The sequence below is a fragment of the Hippopotamus amphibius genome, chromosome 1 (genome assembly GCF_030028045.1).
Source record: "Hippopotamus amphibius kiboko isolate mHipAmp2 chromosome 1, mHipAmp2.hap2, whole genome shotgun sequence".
Lineage (NCBI taxonomy): Eukaryota > Metazoa > Chordata > Mammalia > Artiodactyla > Hippopotamidae > Hippopotamus > Hippopotamus amphibius.
The window spans coordinates 66,134,316-66,156,712 of record NC_080186.1 but is presented as its reverse complement, the minus strand read 5'-3'; the positions used below and the strand labels follow the sequence as shown (position 1 = coordinate 66,156,712).

At 34.6% G+C, this 22,397-nt stretch overlaps 1 protein-coding gene across 2 annotated transcripts in view; it reads right to left on the bottom strand.

Moving 5' to 3' along the window:
- The window catches only part of ADGRL4 (adhesion G protein-coupled receptor L4), a 120,893-nt gene that overhangs the window by 48,559 nt on the left and 49,937 nt on the right, over positions 1 to 22,397 (bottom strand). Inside the window, exons 3-8 of one of the 2 annotated variants that reach the window (XM_057715333.1) lie at positions 12,310 to 12,462; positions 3,752 to 3,901; positions 3,208 to 3,278; positions 2,222 to 2,401; positions 1,930 to 2,113; positions 391 to 507 (exon numbers count right to left, since the gene is read on the bottom strand). In XM_057715333.1, the coding sequence (XP_057571316.1) occupies positions 391 to 507; positions 1,930 to 2,113; positions 2,222 to 2,401; positions 3,208 to 3,278; positions 3,752 to 3,901; positions 12,310 to 12,462 (855 nt within the window). The remainder of the gene's footprint in view (positions 1 to 390; positions 508 to 1,929; positions 2,114 to 2,221; positions 2,402 to 3,207; positions 3,279 to 3,751; positions 3,902 to 12,309; positions 12,463 to 22,397) is intronic. The other variant, XM_057715341.1, reaches the window with a different exon arrangement.

The window sequence follows — 22,397 nt, the reverse complement described above, 5'->3', positions numbered from 1 at the left end:
ATTCAGTCTCATAATGAGGAATAGGAAGGATTATTGAAGAAGAAATATTAAAAGAACTCTACAAAAATTATAGCATCTACTGACTGCTGCAAAATAAGGAATAAAATCATACTTCCTTTGTATACCTCCACTGGGATCTTAACAATATGAGACAATTACAGAGTTGGAGGATCAAGCACAAGAAGGACCTAGATATCATCAGCTAAAATTCTCCCCAGGTATTTTTATTATAATGAAAATCTCAAATACAAGTATGGAAATTCTGTGTATAAACATAAAATATTTTTCTATAGAAAACCACACACGTTATATGCACATATAATACAATCAAATGTATGGTAGTTATTGCAAAACATTGAAATATTGTATATAAGACTGTCAAAGTCCTACCATTTGAATCATATGCAGCTTTCCTCTTTGGAAATATCTTTACATTATCTCCGACCATATTCATCTCGGGATGAATATGTTTCATGTGATATGAATCAAAAAAGAAAGCTTTGAGAGCTGAAACGAAACCACGAAAATCATAAATACTCTGAAATTAGTTTAATCAATGTGTTTATCTAGTTAGAGAATTTCATCCATCATTATTATATTTCGACTTCTTAATTATGGCAGGTAGAATGAACATATTCAGAACATGATGTTTGGACATTATAATCTGCATTTAAAAATCTGATTCTAGTATATGTTTTTGATTTCACTATAGCATTCAGCATTTAATTCTATCTTCAATGAATAAAATAAAAGAAAATATGTATGTACACAAAGAAGCTATAAATCATAATTACTAAAGCAGACAAGCAATTACAATGTATTAGAGGATGACATCTACAATATAATTTGCTACATACAGAGTGATTGAATTAAATGATTGAGTGGTAATTTCCTTACCTGGTGCATTTTCACCTTTTTCATGCAGGAACATCACAGAAATTTATGCTCCTATATATGAGTCACAATGCTTGCTACCTTAATTTTGAGTAACTGGTGAATCCTGCTGAGATAATGATTTTTGTATATCTATTGCTACATAGCAGGGTAACACCCAGAAAATATAATAGAAGTGTGTGCAATGATTATTTCAGGAAGTGCACCTTGTTTCCTCAAACAACTTTACAGGCAGCCTCAATATGATCCCGATTCTTAATGTGTTAAGTATGAGATTTCATAAAGCAGGAAACATTCTAACTTGCTATGTTAATGGCTTTACATTATAGAAAGACAAAGGATTCCTAATGAGAAATTTAAATATACTACATTCAGGACAAAGATATCAACGTTAAAAATAAAAAACCACCTTCAGTGTTCAACATTAGGAAAATAGGCAATGGTTACATAAAATACGATCTATCCACAGACTATTGCAGAGACACTAAAAATTATGCTCACGGTGTGGTGCTGGGAGTCAGGATGGCATTACCTTTTAGGGGGCAGGGAGTGGCTGGCAGGGGGAATGGGGGGTCTTCTGAGGTGCTGTTTATACAGATGTGTTCACTTGGTGAAAATTCAAGTTATATTCATTTGATATGTGTACTTTTCTGTATGTGTGTTATATTTCAATAAAAATTTAACTTAAAATTAAATATACTACATACAGAAAATCTGTCTGTACTGTGATTGGTCAAGACAGATACTACCAAGTTATGAGATAACAAGGAAGTAACGTGCTGTGAGCATTTTAAATGCTAAACATTTCAGAGATAGGAAAAGGTGGACGTTGTAAGTAGGCAGCAAATCCTAGGAACTCCTCCTTTTTATTCACACTTCATTCATAACCACTCTCGTGATATGCATCTCCATTCATGTCCACATTGATAAAACAACTGCCAATTTCATTCACAATATTTTAAATACTTTTCTTCTCTTTTGAGAATGGCTTGTTTGGAAAACTCTATTGCTTTGAAATTGGTCTTGGCTTCTTACCTATGTCGCTTGAATTGGTGTCAAACTGAATGGTCTTGTGAAAGCGCTGAGATATCCTTAAGGCAGCCTGCTCAGCAGCATGTATCAGTTTTGTAAGATGAGTTCTTCTATGGTTTGTAGATAACTTGTCCCAAACTATAAATGTATCCTTTTGAACAAAATTATTCACAGTTTTTACCAATTCCTGTTGAAGAAGAAGTGTATCTTTTTAAAATGTTGGACTCACATTAATCACAGATATAAGGACAATTTTAAACCTCAATGATATTGAGTTAAAGCTCAACATACTTACAGTAAGAGTTGAATTAGAAAGGGTGTCCTTGGCTGAATTTGTATTATTCATACAACCCAGTAATGGGGATGCTTCCGCTAATACTTCTGTGTATGTAATTATATCCATCGGTGAAAGATCTTTCACAGAATTTCTATAGACTTCTTGAAGCAAAGCCACAGGTTCTTCTATGTGTCTAATCTGAACAAAAATGAGTCCAGAAAAAGGAAACCAGTTTAAAGTGCTACTGGATCTTTCAAGAATAAATGTTGTACATTAAATATGTTCTGAGTTTGGTTTTTTTCTCCTATACATTAATAAGTTATCAGACTATACCTAAAGCATAACACGAAGCAATGAAACCTAAAATTGTTTACAAAGGATTAGCAAATAGCTTAAAAAGCATAGAAGTTACTTCAGAAAGTAACTTCTTCAATACATGTTTGAATTTATCACTTTAAAGTTAGTTATAATAAACTATAACTTAATTTGAATTAGATTTTAACCAACCAAAGAAACTTTTTTACATGATAAAATGGCAATGTGCTTTACCTGACTGTTAATGACTCAGGTTGAGACTCACACTTCTAATCACAGGACAATAATGTCATGAATGTCCTACTTTATTCACTCTTTGAAATAATATTTACTTCGGTGTACAAAATCTAGTTGCATTCAACTGTCTCCTTAGAATGTAGAAATGGCCTGGGATCAAAGTGTGTTTTTACTAATTTATCTATCAAGTTCCTTTAAATGTTGAAAATAACTTTCCAGTACACTGAATAGTGAAAAAGTAACTTAAGTTAAATATGTAAGTCTTCTTCAGTACTTTGGGGATTTTCAAATCAATCCTATTAAATATTTAGATCTCTATATGTAAATAGTTTCACCTCTACGTGACAATCAACTGCTTGTTACTCTTTTAAAAAATGTGACTTAAGAAAAGACTTTAACTGAAATCAAAATGTGAAAATAGAACAAATTTTTAATTCAACACCTTTACTCACTTTTGTTAAAGTTTTATTAATATTCGCGGCAATACAGGCATTATCTAAATGGCAGTCCAGATTCACAATTTCTGTAGAAAAAAACAGATTATATATTAAGTCTTAAAAAATATTTTTCCTAAGATAATTATATTGATTCCAATGATTCTGCTCTCTTATTTAGACATTAATAACATTCTCATCATTTGTTTCATTTTCATTTATTTTATTCATGAAAATTTAATTATTTAAAGATTTTCTCATTATTCATTATTTTAAAATTTTATTCAGAATAAAAATTCATTTATTTTTATTCATTAAAATGCAATATTTTATGAAAATAGAAAATTGTAGTTACCCTAAGGAAATAGGGTATGTTAATTACATTAAACATGTGGTTTACATCTTCCATTAAATAAAACTATAACTTTTCTTATTTCATTTTATAGGTAAAGGACTACTGGAACATTTCTTGGAAGATGTAGCTCCTTGATACTTCACAACTGTGTAGTACATATTTCACATAGTGCTTTGATAATATATAAAATTTAATAATATAATTTACCTTGGCAATAAGTGCCATCATTAGTTGTGAACTGTGAGTTTCCTGTGGATGTCTGATATCCTTCCTTGCAGGAGCAGTTATATCCACCATCCACATTTTTACATACTGCATGATCACCACAGGCAAATGATTCACTGCACTCATCTATATCTGGACATATTTGAAAAATTAAAATTTTAATTTAGTTGCTCATATAGTTGCTACTTTGTTGATAATAGTGTTACATACAATTAGTGATTTCATATCAAATTTTATAAGAAAGCAAGAAAAATTCCATCGCTTGGAAAATGACAGAGCAAACAACTGCATATATATTTTTAACTTTGATTACGTCAATCCATTTTGACAGTATATTAAAAATGTTATTCATAGACCAACACTTGAATTGTTTTCTGAATAGCATGACTCATCCAACAAAATCAATAGAGTAACTTCAATCATTGATGATGTAATATTTATTCCTAATTAAAGACCTAATTTTTTAAGATACATTCAGAATTCTTTGTTTTCTAGTATTAGATTAAATTGACTATAATAACTCAGTTTAGAGTAATCTGGAGGGCTAAAAAGAGTGGCCCATTTTCTATCCAAAGCCTCATTTTCCCATATAAGTTAACCTAAAAATTAAGATGTAGCAGAATGTGTGACTCAACTCCCTTAAAATTTTACCAGAACTTATTACTTTTGTTCAGGTTATATTTTACTATGATTCTTAATACACAGTCATCATAGATAAAGTAACAAATCATACAGAATTGTCTTAGATTTTCAGTAGCTATATATCAAAGCTACAATAAAAATGGTAGGTTATAAACTCACATAATTTATATTCTTAATTTAAAATTTTACATACTATGGTGAACAGTGAAATGTCTTAAAGTTATAAATACAGTATAAATATTCTGCCAGTAGGCAGAGATCCAATAAGAATGATTCCAAAGAACTGAAGAGTCCAGATCATTACCTTAAACTAATGCACAGGTTTTTGTGCTGCTAGCCTAGCTCAGACATCTTAGAGCTACTCTATGTTAGATTAATGAATAAATCTGTAATCTTGTATATACAATTTGATTTTTAAAAACTCACGGAGTGGCACAATACTGTTTGCCATAAAAACGGGGAGTAATCAAAGTCCAATTAAAATGTCATCTAGCTGAAGTATAGCTGATCCTAACTCCTTATTTTAAAAATGCAATAATGGCACACACAAAAAACAAAACCCATTAAGCCTCACACCACCAGAAACTGGAACTGACAGTAAGTCTCTTGCCAGTTCTTGAAGAAATTTCCGTTAGGTGATGGTACTGGACTTCGGAAGACTACTAACTACCTGAAAAAGAGGTAGAAAACCCCTTGTTCTTCTGCCAAGTCTATATAGTCACGATCTGTACTACCCAGAAATCCAAGTCCTCTACTTTTAAAGAAACAAATGCTGCCCTAGCACTCTCGCCCTCTTCCTTGAATTTCTATATATATGTGTGTCCATAAACTGCCACTCCACAGGGGGGAAAAAAAAATAAGGACAGAAATCAAGGAGGGGGTGATAGCAGGTTGGCTCTCAGGATCTGGAGAATCATTAGTGAAACATTCTGGGTTGGGCTGAAGTAAAGAAACCAGGTGGGAGGGCAGACTAGAATTATTATTTTTCATGAAATCAATGAAGCGAGAAAAAAAAATGAGAAAGCAAAAGACTAGTCTTATTTGGAGCAGTGCTGAAGAAGTCATTTGTGCAGTACCCAAATGGGGATAATACCCCAACGAAGGTGTGACGAGATCCATGAAGTAGCATAAATAGAACAATTTATTTCATGGGAAAGAAAGCTATGTTCTCTGCATACCCCCATTTCATATTTTCAGATACCTTCTATGCCTAACCGAAAATGACGTGTTGATGTCTCTCAATTTCAAAATCATTCAAACGTGCAACTTTTCTTGGAAACTTTGTCCTAAACCCAATCTCTGAGCAACATACTGATCTTGGTTCTACAAACTCCATTTTCATCCTCCCTTGTGCCCTTTGGACACAGGTGTACACAGTCTTGGTGCTCTTGACGGTTTCAACATTCCCCTGTGCATCCTCCACACCCTTAGGTCCTTACGTTGGGGTCTCTGCTCTGGTTCCAGCCCTCCCAGCACCCACTCAGCCATTTGCTATCCCAGCACGTCAGCCTTGGACCAACTATGGTATTTCAGCTTCTGAATTCACCAAGTGACAGAATGTTAATCTGTAAAAATAATGAAGTCACACCCTGGAAGACGAGCATTTGAGATTAAGATTATGCAAATTTTTATATTCTGACTCCAAATATTCTAAAAGAATATTAATCACCTTACCAAAGTAATGTTTTTCAAACCTTAATCATCCCATCAAAGATATATTTTCTGAATTGTTTATACTTTCCTTGTTTACATGATTGTTTCCCTAACTTTTTACTAAAATGTAGACATGAGGTTTGCTGAATTTGATATCCTTCTCACTCTGGGCCTCGGTAGTAGAACTTACTGAGTTTAACCTAGTAATGGAATGTGTGACCACCACAACTGGCTATGTGTCAGGGTAGTCAAAGAGCTTCCGCTATCATCAGCAAATCACTCCTTGTTACCCAGTAGTATAAAGCAATTCATAAAATACTGAGAGTATCCCATGCCCCAATGGGATGAAACTGGCTTAGCCAAAATGAATGTGACTGCCATTTTATATCAAGATCCACACTAACATCTCTTGCAATTTCTTCTAGGGTGTAATTGGATCTAATAAAACCACTACGTATCCTCCTTCCTACAGGTAAAGGCCCTGTAGAAGACCTTAATTTAAATCTTGATTCTAATACTCATTAGCTCTGTGACCTAGGGTAGTACTATAAGAATACTTTTAACTCAAAAGAGTTCTTTTTCATAACCAACAAGGAAACGTATGTAAAGGTGTTTGGACGCGTGCCTAAGATATAGCAGGTACCTGATATTGTAATTGGGAATCAGTTCCAGTGATTCCATTCATATTGTGTGTTTTCTTAATAGCAGGAGTCCTGTAAGTATGTATGTTTAGAGAAAACACATTGATAACGAGTGTCTCATTGAATTGCCATGTTTTGGTACTCCCTAGAGCTGTAAACAAGAAAAAGAACTCCTTCCCCCATTATCATGAAAGCTAAATTGCTGCTGTACAATTATTTCAGTCAGGCTAGAATGGACAAACTATGTTTAATAATTGATCCACTTTTTCCACTACCAACCTAACACTCAGCTTAACACTAATAACTCAGTTTCGCTAGATGTAAGTAAATCATAACACGAATTTCCATGTTTTGCACATCAAAAAATTCATTTGTTACTTTTTCATTAATAAGGTTATGCTTGTCTACAATGAGCCAACCCAGCAGTATTTTACCATAATCTTCTTTCAAAACATGATCATATGATTGTTTTGATTTTTATAATTTTCATCAATAACTGAATTTTTTAATGTTGTTTAACTCCCAGACTGCAAAGAAAAGATAAAATGTTCAATTACTGGAAGTAATTTGCAAAGACAAAATTGAAAGTTAATATTATTCAAAGCCAGAAAAAAAAAAATCTGTACTTATCAGGATACCTAAGGCAATAGGACATAAAAAATTACAAGTAGTAAACACTGTTCTTAAGCACACAGAAAACATGAAGCTGTTCTTGGATTCTATTCATCTGGTTTTGGGAAAGTCACTTTACCATTGGATGCCTCAGTTTCCCCACTTGTGAAATGCGAGTCTAGAACAAGGTCTCTCGGGAGCTGGGCACCAGAAGTTCTGTTTTACTGTGATTCCAAGGAAAAGAAAAACAGGCATGATGTTGAACTCACTGCAACAAAATTACCTCATCTGTGGAAAACAGTACTTGAAAATACAGACTAAAAATAAAGAATTTTGCTTGGGTCATTTCTTGCCCTGTATTGGAGTTTTCATTATGTATTTATAGAGGTTCTTAATGACTATAATTACCAGACATGTCAAATTTAAGGATCAGCTAAACTTTTAAATCAGAAGCAATACACTACAAGGTGATACACTAATGTAAAAAAGAAACAGAATTATGGTTCTCTGTTCAAATTCCCTGAGGATTATCATAGTGCACAATGAAAATTACTACAGGACTGGCAAAAAAAAAAGAAAAGAAATAGCAGTTCTGCTTCTGAAAAAGGCTTAACCTTTAAGGACAACAAAGTGGGTGAGAAATAACAATTTTCTGGAGAGTGACTTTTTTCACTGAATAATTCATCAAACAAAACAGGTAGAAACAGAAGGACTCAACATTGGGTATCAGGTTTTTTTTTTTTTTTTTTTTTTTACTTTTTCAAAGCCCTTTTTATTTTTTATTTTTTTTAAATTTTATTTATTTATTTATTATATTTTTGGGGGTACACCAAGTTCAATCATCTGTTTTTAAACACATATCCCCGTATTCCCTCCCTCCATCGACTCCCCCCCACCCTCCCTCGAGTCCCCGCCCATCCTCCCCCTCCCAGTCCTCTAAGGCATCTTCCATCCTCGAGTTGGACTCCCTTTGTTATACAACTTCCCACTGGCTATCTATTTTACAGTTGGTAGTATATATATGTCTGTGCTACTCTCTCACTTCGTCTCAGCTTCCCTTTCACCCCCCGCCCCCTCCAAAATCTCGAGTTCTCCAGTCCATTCTCTGCATCTGCATCCTTGTTCTTGTCACTGAGTTCATCAGTACCATTTTTAGATTCCGTATATGTGAGTTAGCATACAATATTTGTCTTTCTCTTTCTGACTTACTTCACTCTGTATGACAGACTCTAGGTCTATCCACCTCATTGCATATAACTCCATCTCATCCCTTTTTATAGCTGAGTAATATTCCATTGTGTATATATGCCACATCTTCTTTATCCATTCATTTGTTGATGGGCATTTAGGTTGCTTCCATGTCCTGGCTATTGTAAATAGTGCTGCAATGAACATTATGGTACATGTTTCTTTGGGGATTATGGTTTTCTTTGGGTATATGCCCAGTAGTGGGATTACTGGATCATATGGTAGTTCCATTTGTAGTTTTTTAAGGAACCTCCAAATTGTTTTCCATAGTGGATGTACCAACTTACATTCCCACCAACGGTGCAGGAGAGTTCCCTTTTCTCCACACCCTCTCCAACATTTGCTGTTTCCAGATTTTGTGATGATGGCCATGCTGATCCATGTGAGGTGATACCTCATTGTGGCTTTGACTTGCATTTCTCTGATGATTAGTGATGTTGAGCATCTTTTCATGTGTTTGTTGGTCATCTGTATGCCTTCTTTGGAGAAATGTCTATTTAGGTCTTCTGCCCAGTTGTGGATTGGGTTATTTGCTTTTTTGGTATTAAGCTTCATGAGCTGCTTGTATATTTTGGAGGTTAATCCTTTGTCCGTTGTTTCATAGGCAACTATTTTTTCCCATTCTGAGGGTTGCCTTTTAGTCTTGTTTATGGTTTCTTTCACTGGGGAAAAGCTTTTAAGTTTCATGAGGTCCCATTTGTTTATTCTTGATTTTATTTCCATGATTCTAGGAGGTGGGTCAAAAAGGATCTTGCTTTGATGGATGCCATAGAGTGTTCTGCCTATGTTTTCCTCTAGAAGTTTTACAGTGTCTGGCCTTACATGTAGGTCTTTAATCCATTTGAAGTTTATTTTTGTGTGTGGTGTTAGGAAGTGTTCTAATTTCATTCTTTTACAGGTTGCTTTCCAATGTTCCCAGCACCACCTCTTGAAGAGGCTGTCTTTTTTCCATTGTATATTCGTGCCTCCTTTGTCAGAGATAAGGTGCCCATATGTGTTTGGGCTTACTTCTGAGTTCTCTATTCTATTCCATTGATCTTCCTTTCTATTTTTGTGCCAGTACCATACTCTCTTGATCACTATGGCCTTGTAGTATAGTTTGAACAAGACAAGGGTGTCCACTCTCACCATTATTATTCAACATAGTTTTGGAAGTTTTAGCCACAGCAATCAGAGAAGAAAAAGAAATAAAAGGAATGCAAATTGGAAAAGAAGAAGTAAAATTGTCACTCTTTGCAGATGACATGATATTATACATAGTAAACCCTAAAGACTCTACCAGAAAACTGCTAGCACTAATTGATGAGTTTAGTAAAGTAGCAGAATACAAAATTAATGCACAGAAATCTCTTGCATTCCTATACACTAACAACAGAAGAGCAGAAAGAGAAATTAAGGAAACTCTCCCATTCACCACTGCAACCAAAAGAATAAAATACCTAGGAATAAACCTGCCTAAGGAGGCAAAAGATCTGTATGCAGAAAACTTTAAGACATTGATGAAAGAAATCAAAGACGACACAAACAGATGGAGGGACATACCATGTTCCTGGATTGGAAGAATCAACATAGTGAAAATGACTGTACGACCCAAAGCAATTTCCAGATTCAATGCAATCCCAATCAAATTACCAATGGCATTTTTCACAGAACTAGAGCAAGAAATCTTACGATTTGTATGGAAACGCAAAAGACCCTGAATAGCCAAAGCAATCTTGAGAAGGAAAAATGGAGTGGGTATCAGGTTTTAATCTAAGTTATTATGTTTACTGATTACTTAAAATAGCTAAAAGGGGGGTTAACTAAAATGTACTGCCCTTCCACAGTATCTCAATAATAAATGAGTATTGGGAGAAAGTCTTAAATTACAAATGTATTACAGCCCTGCAAAATGTTGGCTTTCAATCATCCTTGTGTGTGTGTGTTTTCTGTGTCTGTGATTAATTTTTTCCTAAATAGGAATTCTTTATGTTTAAGGAATACAAACAGAGAAATATATATTCTTTGTGAAGTGAGGCGTATTAGAAGTAAACATGATCAGATGAAAAGACAGATGTCTTCTAGACACAAGAGGGAATGGAGAACACAGTTAAAATTGTATTAAATTTCAGTGATTAAGATGTTATGTTAGATTTTTTCATTAACTGGAATTCTTCTAGTAAAGCTTATACAGCTACATAGTTAGAACTTACCTACTAAAGGTAAAATATGCACGCATTATATAACATTCTAAAACTAGAGGCAAGAGTTTAAGTTTGAGAAGAACGAAGAGTGAGGTACTATGTTTTCTGGGAAGATTCTCATTTCTCAAATATATTGTAATGCTATAATCCAATTAAAAACTTTTGCTGCAATCAATAAAGATAAAATTATAATTCAACAGAAATAGCATTATTTTCTCATATTTTAAATCATTTATGCCCTTGCAAAGTTCAATCTACTGCATTTGCATGATCCAGATTCATGTGTGAGATTTAAGTGGCCACACATTTAAGACTCTTGTGGAAATATCAATGGTTTTCTAGATACAAGACTGTCATTCTTATCTTTCCTTTATCCTAAATGTGTGAATCTGGAATAGCCCTTCACTTCCCTTGGCTATAATATGAGAATAAAATCTACCTTGTTTCCATAGCAAAGAAGAGGCTGTGAACCATAAATTCTCCTCAAACATTATCTCCTGACTTATCATGTGTATTAATAATAACATTGCCAGACTTCTCCTCAGCTTACTGATGAGAACGTCACTAGGAGTTCATCAAAGGCTTTAGTGTATCTAGATTGATTTAGATCTCTCGTTTATTTAACTATGGAAATAAACTGCCCATGGTGTGTATAGTCCTGAGCTCAACTCTCATATCCAACCCTGGCTATGTGATTAAACTCTCGGTTTATCTGTTAATTTTGTAGATTATTATCAATCATAATTATACTAGCTGTTGGTAAACTGGACAATTTTTTAGAAACCATGATTAAGATGATTTATAATTTATTTTCAAAGTTAAAGTCTTTGGCTTCAGAGAATTTATCTCTGAAAATTGTTCACCCTTCGAAATTTCTAAACAATTATTTTCTCTCAGATTATAGGATCTGATAAATCAAATGTGTGACCAAGATACAATAGAAGGACATTAAAAAAAATCTAGATACTCTCTTCAGACTCACAATATTTCTTAGGGATTGAATTGAAATTATTATCCCTCCAGAAGAGGGATTTTCTAAACAGGACTCGAGTGTTCAGAAAAACTGAATGCAGACCTTAAATGTGACAGACTTTCGGCAGGCAGCAGTAAAAGCACTAGGACAATTCTTTCATGAGTAATACCTATCTGAACACTTTCAAGGAAAACACAGGGCCCATGTCAGAGTGCATATTTATAAAAGCATCAATATCTGGTGATACCAAAGATAATTTTCTGGAGTGAATATATTACTTTAAAGTGTAAACATTTATTCTGTCATTTGCCACCATGCTAGATCTCATAATGTCACTTTTTTTTTTTTTTTTTTTGGTAAACTGGTTGATATTCTCCAAAAAAATCTCTTGTTCTTATATCCTTGGATAAATATACCATAGTAACTGATACCATACTGGAGAATTAAAGGAATTAATGCAGTTTTTGAAAGTACTAACAACTGGGGTGCAGTAAGGACTGACAGAATTTGGTTTGAGTATTATTTAATCTCTGGTGATATAAGCAATAAGAGATAGGTGCAAATTTTAAGTTAGATAGTTAAGCTTACCCACGCACACGGTTCCATCATTAGTAATAAACTTGTCTTGGTTACTGCTGGATCTGAAACCAGGTGCACACATGCAGTAGTAACTTCCCTCTGTGTTCGTGCAGTTAGCATTTTCACCACAGGACTGCGTTAAATTTCCACACTCATTATCATCTGTGGACATATCAATTTAAAACATTATTTTTATATAATCGAGATGAATTCCTAATCCTTTCCATCAGTTTTGGGGAATTCCGCCTGTTAAATAAGGTATATGATGTTTACTTCTAAGTTAATAATAAGAATCCACATTCCATACTTGGTTTTTCTTGTTTAAATGTGAAACCTTTGCAGTTGCAAAGCAAAATAGAATCTCTTACGTCAAAAGCACTAAACATAGCTATTGAATCTATATTGGATTATTTTTCAAATTTTTACATATAATTTGTTATAATGTCAATGAATATCTTACTTGTGAACTTATAATACTCCTTATAATCAGTCAAAAGCATACCATAAGTCAAAAATGAAAAATCAGAGATTACACATTGATATACTCTAATCATGTACCATTTATTTTTGTCACTTACTCCCCAGAAGAACTTTGTGTTACCAGGTTTGTATCCCTTCATTTATTCATTAAAGTATTTATTCGTTACCACACGCACTGTATTGTATATGGAAGAGTACACAAATACAAAAAAAAGTATATCACGGACCATGGTCCTTACCCTTATACTCTTACACTGTAATTTATCAGAAAAGGTTCATAAACACTTTTTAAAAATCAGAGAGCAGATTTATGTTATCTGTTAAATAAATGAAATAGAACTGTGTCTTCCAAAAAGATATACTCAAGTCCTAATTCCCAGTGTCTGTTGAGTGTGACCTTATTGGGAAATAGGACCATTGCAGAGATAATCAAGTTAGAACAAGTTCATACTAAACTAGGAAGGCCCCGAGAGTGATGTCCTTACCCTATGCAGGAAATTCAGACCTGGAGCCACAGAGAAGACTATGTGAAGACAGAGGCAGAAATTGAAGGGATGCAGCTACAAGACAAGGAATGCCAAGGACAGCTAACAACCACCAGAAGCTAGAAAGGCATAAGCAAAGATTCTTCCCTAGACCCTTCGGAGGGAGCACGGACTTTCCAACCTCTGGATTTCAGACTTCTTGCCTCCAGAACTGTGAGAGAATAAATCTGTGTTGTTTCAAGCCACCAAGTTTGTGCTAGTGTCTTAGGGCAGCCCTAGGAAACATAGACCCAAACTGGCTAATCTAAGATAGGTAAGTTTTGATTAGACAGAGAGAAGGAAAGTCACTAAAAGGAAAGCAAAATTTTGGTCAAACATGCAAGCATAAGGATGACAGATATTTCTGAAGGTAGAGAGAAGCCTAATCAGGGGACACAGGGAGAAATCACAGGGGGATAGTAACATGAGTCGAGTTTGGAAAATGCCTTAAATTTTTATTCTGCATTTTAATCAAACCAAGGTTAATTTATTTTAAAAGGATGATTTGTATAACATTTGATTAATACAAAGTTTATTGAAAACATATATTGATAACTAAGAGTTGGAGATTTTCCCAAATGTTTTATAAATACTAATTCACTTAATGCTTACATAATTTCTAGGAAGCAGGTACCATGATTACTCTCTTTAGCTGATGAGGAAAAGAAGCTGTAGAGAGGAAACATAACCTGTCAAGGTCACACAGCCATTTAGTTCCAGAGCCAAGTAGTTTGGCCCAAAGCCTGTTCTCTTAACTGTTGTATCCTGCTGCCTCTGTGAGGATCACTTTAAAAATCAAATATACAAGATAAGAATGTATCTAATGGATTATGGATCTATTTTGAGAGAAGAAAAGATATTAAGATAGAGATTTCAGAAGGAAAACAGAAACTTTATTTGTATTCTACCTCTAACTTAAATTTTATTTCCACTTAGTCATTTTCAAACATTACAGATATAAGTAAAAAGTGAACATATGACAGACAACTAGAGGTGAATTCATCTTGTTTTAAAAAAAAAATGACTACTATGAAGAGTCAGGTAAGATTTGCAAATCTTATCCTTTCAAGATATTCAATATGCAACTCTATTCCATAATTTTATTTTAATATTTATATGTTTTATCACTTTGACTAAATATATTAATTACAATAGGCCAACTGCTACAAACATCCAAACATGTAATGACTCAGCACAATAAGAGACTATTTGCTGCTCTAGTCGGAGGCCAGGGTTAGTGTTCAAGTCGATGGTGTGATTTCTTCCACGTGGTTCATGGACCCAGACTCTGCTTTTGGCACAAGACCATTTTAATTGCTTGGAAAAACCATTTCAAGAGAAAAACTTGTCAGTCCATGAGAAGCAAGATCATTTTCTCCAATGTCTAGAGCAAAGATAGGCCAGCCCTCACACCTAATATTTTTTCATGTTATGGTATCAGGCCTCTTTTCACTTTCCCACAGGCATCTCTCTGACACTTTGGGTTCAATCCCTTGTCCTTTTGAAAGTTCTAATTCCCAGAATGTGACCTGATTTATTCTTGGGTGAGTAGAAAGGTAGAGTAGCAAAAGAAGAGTTTTGAGCTGCCCCTAGAGGCCAACTACCTGGAGACACGGAAATGCAAAGGTTGAGCTCTCAAAAGCTTGTTTAGGTCAGGCAGGTAGGTAACTTAAAGTCTGACTCCACCAGGTGCCAGACAATAGAAGGTGGTGTGGCTTATGATATAGGGAAGTACACATCTCACCTAAAGAATTTAAAATTTTAAAAATTTGGAAAGTGTATTTAAAACATTTTTTTTTCAGATTTAGCATTTGGCTAGGCATTTGTCACTTCTAAATTAAAGCATATAAAGGTTGGAGGAGATGAGGAAAATTGCTGAAAATATGATAATAAAGTAAGAGAAATTATGAATGGCCATTATATACAATGTTGAAGAGTTAATACTTTATTAACATGTGTGTATTAATTATTAATTTACCTATTCTGTATACAGAGATATTATGCAACTCTAGATGACTATATGCACATATATACTCAGAAAACAAACATATATATCTATGTATGCATTCAAAATAAATTAGACTAGTTTATTAAAATTATCTGAGAGTATCTCACAAATTGACACAAAAGTATCTAAATCAAGTTAAAGAAAAATATTTCACACACATTGGGTTTGATTCAATCACTCAGTTACTCAAATATTTATGGAGTTCCCCAGTTCCCAAATGTGAGTATGTCTACACTGGGAAATAAGTAAAAATTAATCAAAAAGTCAGGATCTGTGCCCTGCTGTCAGAGTTCACATTCTAAAGCAAGTTAACATAGAAGCATGTAATTGAGTTCTTATTAAAATAAAAGTTTCAATTTTTATTTCAAAATTTGACTCCCTTCATAGCATACTGGGAGAAGTTTATATTAACTTTAAAAGGAATTGTGCTCTCGGATCAGTTATTGGTAATATAGAGAATGATGAAGATTGTATCCCTTGTGGTCTATAGCTGCAAAAATGATATGCAAAAATACAGAGGACAAGAATTCACTAGGTCTCAGTCATTGGTCAGAGTCCAAGAAAACGAGCCACTTTATATCACCTGGTTGTGTTTCTAAAAACAAATTAATGTACCAATGTAGTGTTTGACTCCAACATATTTTTAAGTCTTGGGTAACACATTAACCGGAAGAAAAAAACAAAGGTTGACACTGATTTTTGTGTCCTTCTCTGCTGTGTAGTTTTGAGCGCTTGACCTCTTAGCTTCCTTATCAAGAATTTGGTAATAAAAACACTTTCTTATCTATCTCCCAATCTTCTGGACTGGATATACAATATAGGCGAATTCCCTAAATGGTCTGACTCCAATCTTGTTCCTTGAAATATCACTTATCTGAAAGTAACCTCCTCTCTCCCCCCCTGAGATAGTAGAGATAGGCAAAAATTGTCTTTGTGAAGTAATATATAAAGCTGAATTATTTAAATAGCCTTAAACTTCCCAGTGTCTAACTTCATAATATTTAAGTTTCAAGGAGAAAGTTTCTTTGAATGGGTACAATATAGGAAAATATACATCTGCTTCTTTTGTGCTCTTATTTCCATTGTTTAAATCAATTTATCAGTTATGTTACCCATTCTCTGTGACTCTATATTTAATACTCCTTGTGGGATTATAAAATAAATATTTAGATAAGGATGTCACTTGAAAAAATTCATTATAACACCATTAAAGAGAAGGTCAATTCTTTAAAAATTATCAAAAACTGTTAGTAAGGAGAAATATTTGGCATTCTTTCAGCAAAAATTTTTACTGGCTCACATCTAACACACCAAGTTGAGCATTACAAGGACAAAGGGATATACACAGCCTGTAACATAATAAAATCCACGGCTGCTGGTGAAGACAGACGAAAACCCAAATTTTTAGGATGTGGTGTATATTACAAGTAAATGAGGTATGTAGCAGTACACTGGTAACTCAGAGAAAAGATGGTTTCCTCAGCAAGCTTTCAGGATAAAAGTGCTGAGATTATTCTCAGAGAAGGTTTAGAAGAGGAAGAGATGCTTGAGTCAGGCATTGAAGTATAAGAAGAATTCAGACAAAAGAAGGGGGCCCCAATGATCAGTTCAAAGGAACGAACTCACTCAAATGCCAAAGCCTGCAAGAGCATCATACTTTTGAGGAGAACTATATTGTGGAACATGGGATATGAGGGTAGAGGCTGTAGGGCAAGAATCTAGGCAGACAGATATGGTCTAACCTGGTAAAACACTTGCTAAGAATTTCGGACTAAATTCAGTGGGTAAAGGATGGCCATCATCAGATTTTATGCAGTGGAAAAATTTGACTGGATCTGAATTCCAAAACAATTTTGGAAATATGAGGAAAATAAGCTAAGATCCAGGTAGACCTGCTGTAAGACTGCTGTAAGACATGAAAAACTAGCAAAGCAGAGTCAAGGAGAAAGGAGGGGTGTGCGCTAGATCAGAAATATTTACATGTTAAAAGTCAATGATCTGGGCAGAGATAGGAAAGTGGGTAGGATTCAACTAGATTAGGCATTAACTGACAACTGTGTCATCTGGATAATGACTAACAAGCGGATCTTTATAATCTTTATTTTTGTGACTTTGAAATTTTTCATAGTAAAATAATTTAAAAATATTAGTGTGGCTTGGAGACTAACAGGATATGAATTAATTGGAGAGCAAGCAAGGATGGCTCCCAGGTTCTGACTTAGAGGGATTTGCTGGGTACATTGACTCATGAGGACAGAAAGAAGCAGAGGAGGAGCTTTCTTGGGGGCTAAGAGAGTGAGCTCACTTTTGGACATGGGGAGACTGAGGTACATTTAGGACATTCAGATGGGAGTACCCACATTTGGATACTCAACCATGAAGTCATAACTTGTTTAATCATAAGGAGGAATTTAAGACTCCCTTCTTTTCTTCCAGAGGGTGAGTCAGGAACAAGAGCCTGGCATTTACTCGGCTCCAGGGAACAAGCCTGCTGTCTTCCTTTGCACTTATCTCTAGAGGGACCCTTTCTCCTGACTCCTCCTGCTTTGATCTTAGTAGGTTAAAGAACTTTGCCTTGGGCTTTATCACACTCTTTTGTTTTTCCTTTTTATTTTCTTTCTTCCTTTTTTCTTTTTCTTGTCTTTTTTGTTGTTCTTTGTATGCTTCCACTTACTTGAGTTTGCCTCTTCCTACCAACGTCCAGAGGCTACGATGTGAGAGCACAGAAAAAGGACCAAGGAAGCCTTTTAACCTCTGTTTGTTCTCAATGTCAACAGGGCTTTAAAATCATACACAGATGCATATGCCGGAAATACCTTCTCTCACTATGTTTTTAGGGACTTCCCTGGTGGCGCAGTGGTTAAGAATCCACCTGCCAATGCAGGGGATACAGGCTTGATCCCTGGTCTGGGAAGATCTTACATGTCCCAGAGCAACTAAGCCCATGTGCCACAACTACTGAGCCTGTGCTCCACCACAAGAGAAGCCACCACAGTGAGAAGACCACGCACCACAATAAAGAGTAGCCCCTGCTCGCCACGACTAGAAAAAGCCCACAAGTAGCAATGAAGACACAACACAGCCAAAAAATAAAATGAATTAAAAAATATATATATATATAGATGATTTGGGGCAGCTTGCTCCTATGGTTGATGGCTAGTTATTGATTTAGTTATTGTTGGCTTATATTAAAAACTAGATCAGCATAATTTATACCTAATAATCTTAAAGAAGAAAGGAAACATTTTTCAGGCATTCTGCTAGAGGGCTCATTTTAGTTTATTTAATCATTACAATAACACAATGATTGATATTATCCGTATTGTACTTACTAAGGAATCGAAGCTCAGATGGGTTAAATCATGCTAATTTAGAGAATCTGTTGGACATGGTTTTTATATTTAAGACTGCCTGGCTCTAAAGACCAAGTTATATCTTTGCATTGTAGCGTGAGGTGTATTTTATAAAATGTTCTTATAAACAAGGCATAAGTAGTGGGCATCTAATTCTCTAAATTCAAGAGTGATATTGAATACCCCAGTAATGACATTTTTTTGGCAACAAAAACATGTCAACATTATATTACTTTCTGTACAATAAAGTAGAATTTTACTGGCTTTATAAGTCACTGGCATTCCAGAATCTGAGCAAGATTTTAGTTTGTATTCCCTTTTTCAATCCACTGACCACAGATGGGGAAAAATAATTAAAAAAGAGAAAATATTCCCCTTTCTTTTCTAGCACTTGAAATCTTATTGGCTGGGCTCAAATTGATTATAACAACTTGAAAAACAGAGAACTTTAACGGCAGCATCACTCTTATACACATTTTCCCTCTGGACATGATTGCCAGTATTGCTCTGTAAATTTGAACACTAAAATGACTATAACCATTATGTGATTTTTTTGTGAAACAGGCCCTCTAAGTCAAAGGTGGAGCAACGCAGAAGCTTTTTTTCCCTATTTCTCCCCAAGGCAGCCTGCTGGGCTCATTTGTTTTCAGTAACACTGGTAATTCTCTTCTCACATCCAGTACTCTCTAATGAACTTAGAAAAATCATCCTTACGAGCCCCCTCAATTATGGACTTCCTATGGTTCATATTTTTCTGGGGAATATGAAGGTAAATATATAGTTATGGAGGTAAGGGGGAGGAGAAGGTCAGCAGAAGGGAAAGAAAAAAGGAGAGCTGCAATGAAACTAGAACGGGTTCAGTCAGTCAAGAAAAGTAATGGAGTTATTGTTTTCACGCTGGAACTGTCATTACCAACTGCTATACAAGACAAGGAAAGGTATCAAAGGAGAGACATGGAATTATATCTTTCTTTCCCTCCGGGAATTTCTCCTGCACCTGAATCTTTAAGTGCAGCCCAGAATATGAGTATGATACACACATAACCCACCCCTCTACATAAACATACTGACAGATGCAGAATTATTAAGACAAAGAAAAAATAAATGCAATACTGAAGATGTACTTCCTACGTTACCATTATTGATTATAAAACATAGTCTAAAATGTATATTTTCCATAACCGTAAAATTAATAAGTCCAATTTATTAAAGGAAAAGTCAGATATGTCAAATGCAAAATGTTAGAATTTACCACGGTAAATAGAATTACACAAGACTAAAATGTTCACGCTGGGTATTTATTATTTGAAAAGAAAAATTATTTAGTGGAAATGTGCTTTCTTTAAAAATTGTTTGAAGCAATAAGTATCATTTGAAAATTTTCTGAAAGGAAAAGTGTGACATTGACTATGGATCAGATTTTGCAGACTATATAAGCCAGGTAAAAAGAAATGATTAGGATGGTCTCTGTTTCCATTTTTCCTTTTAATTATTTTCTTAGGGAAATGTAGCACTTAAAAATATTCTCATTTTATACGACTGACTTTTTTTTTTGGTCCTCTCTTTTTCAGAATTATTAAAACACATTTTTAGAGCACACAAGCAAAACTGAGTGTTAAGCAGAGTAGGTAAATAGGAGAAAAATAAACCATCTTATTTCTCTAGACACTGGAAACCACTTTTCTTGTTCATTTGATACAAATGGTAGGATAAAAATCCTCATACATTTACTTCAAATTATAAATCAATTATTTTGAAGTTGTTTTCATTTCATTGTATCTATCAACTGTAACAGTAAAAATGAATAATACTCGTATATAGTTCTTCTGGTGCTTCAGTGACGGTTATAAAACAGTTTTTGAGAAGCTAGTTTTATTGATTTTTGTTTCTAATCATTAAATAATACATATTCAAGGAGAAAATCAAATCATGATAGAAACTCTTACAAACTTGAAACCAAGTCCCCCTAAAACTGAGTTCCCCTGCTGAGTTTGCAATTAATCTCTCTGTCCTTTTCCTGTCCTGCCCCTGTTCCCTTAGGATTGATAGGTATCAAAGAAAAGAGGCTATATAAACCAAGCAGGGCTGGGGGGTGGTGGTGCAGGAGGAGAGGGCCCTTCTGGATACAAAAGTCCTCTGTGTCCCCCATTTCTTATTTTTGGAAAAAGGCTTAAGTCTCCTAGGCCTTCCCCAAGTTCCAAAGAGCAGATGCAAGCAGTTAATGATTACAACAATAAGTCATAGGACTCCTAGTTCCTCCAGGAGGGTTACAGATAACAATCGGAAGCGTACCTTTGAGTGGTTCTGCAGAAACTAAGACCCTCCCTGCCCCAACCTGGTGGAGGATGCTGACTACCTGCAGACCACAAGCATGTAGACCCCAGACTGATCATACCCAGAAGGCTCATGATTCCAGAAACATCACCTTGTTACCTCACCACTAACCAACCAGAAGAAGGTCCACGAGCTGATCATGCATCCTATGACCCTCTCCCCTAACACTGTCTTTAAAAACCCTTGCCTAACTGTCATCAGAGAGTTCAGGTATTTTGAGCAGGAGCTGCCTCTTCTCCTTGCTTGGCACCTTGCAATAAATACTGTACCTTCCTTCATCACAACCTGGTGTCAGAAGATTGGCTTTACTGCACTTCGGGTAAACAGACCTAAGTTTGGTTCAGTAACAAGCTCTCAGCTGCAAAGTAATTTGCCTGTTTACAAAGGAAAAACAATCAGATAGTATCAGATTCTTGCTAATATAACTGAGAGACAGTGGGGTACCATGTGTAAGTCACTGAGATAAAATGATTATGAGACCAATTTTCTAATTCTCTAACCAGCCAAAGAAATCTTTCTCATTGGGACAAAAGACATTTGTAGAAATATGTGAATTCAATGAGTAGATCACCCATGTACTCTGTGAAGAAAACATTCAAGATATCTTGGAATCAAATAATAATGAATTTAGAAGACAGATCTCAACAAGGGAAAATGAGATGGAGGTGTAACAATTGTAGACAATAAATCCTGCAATATGTAAATTCAAATGAATGATGACAGTATGATTATGAATGTACAATATAAAAGATAATTAGGATTCTTATAAAAATTTACTGAAAGGAAAATCTAATTGTCTGGATATAGTGGGTTCATATTACTTTAATCAGGCTGAGGACAGAGTATAGTGGCAAGTAAAGCACACTGTAGGAAGGAAGTTTTGTTACATATTTTGGTAAAGTACAAAAATGTGAATTTGATTATGAGTAGAAAGAGAAAATGGACTGAAAATTTAGAATGGAGTTAAAAAAAAAGAGGAAAGGGATGAAAAGTAAACTAAGTAAAAATTAAAGGAAAAAATGAAACTATAACTAATTAAAAATAAAATAGCTAACAAAATAATTTTGATGGAATAAAAATATCAATCAGATATATCAACTGTTAAACTAAGTGGAAAAGACTCATATTTCCCCATTATAAAACACAGCTTTTTAGATTAGTTTACAGACGAAATCTAGTTCTATTTTGTTACTAAATTGTTAATAAGTGTTAATAAACACACTTAAAGTTTAAATTAAAGCAACCTTGAAAATAAATCAGAGGACAAAGAAAATAGGGATAGCACATTTACTATCAAAAATATACTCACATTACTGCCAGCCTGGTTTAGTTATTAATGAAACTTTGTTTCCTTAATTTTAAGATGTCATAAATTTTATGTCACTTCATCAATGTAAT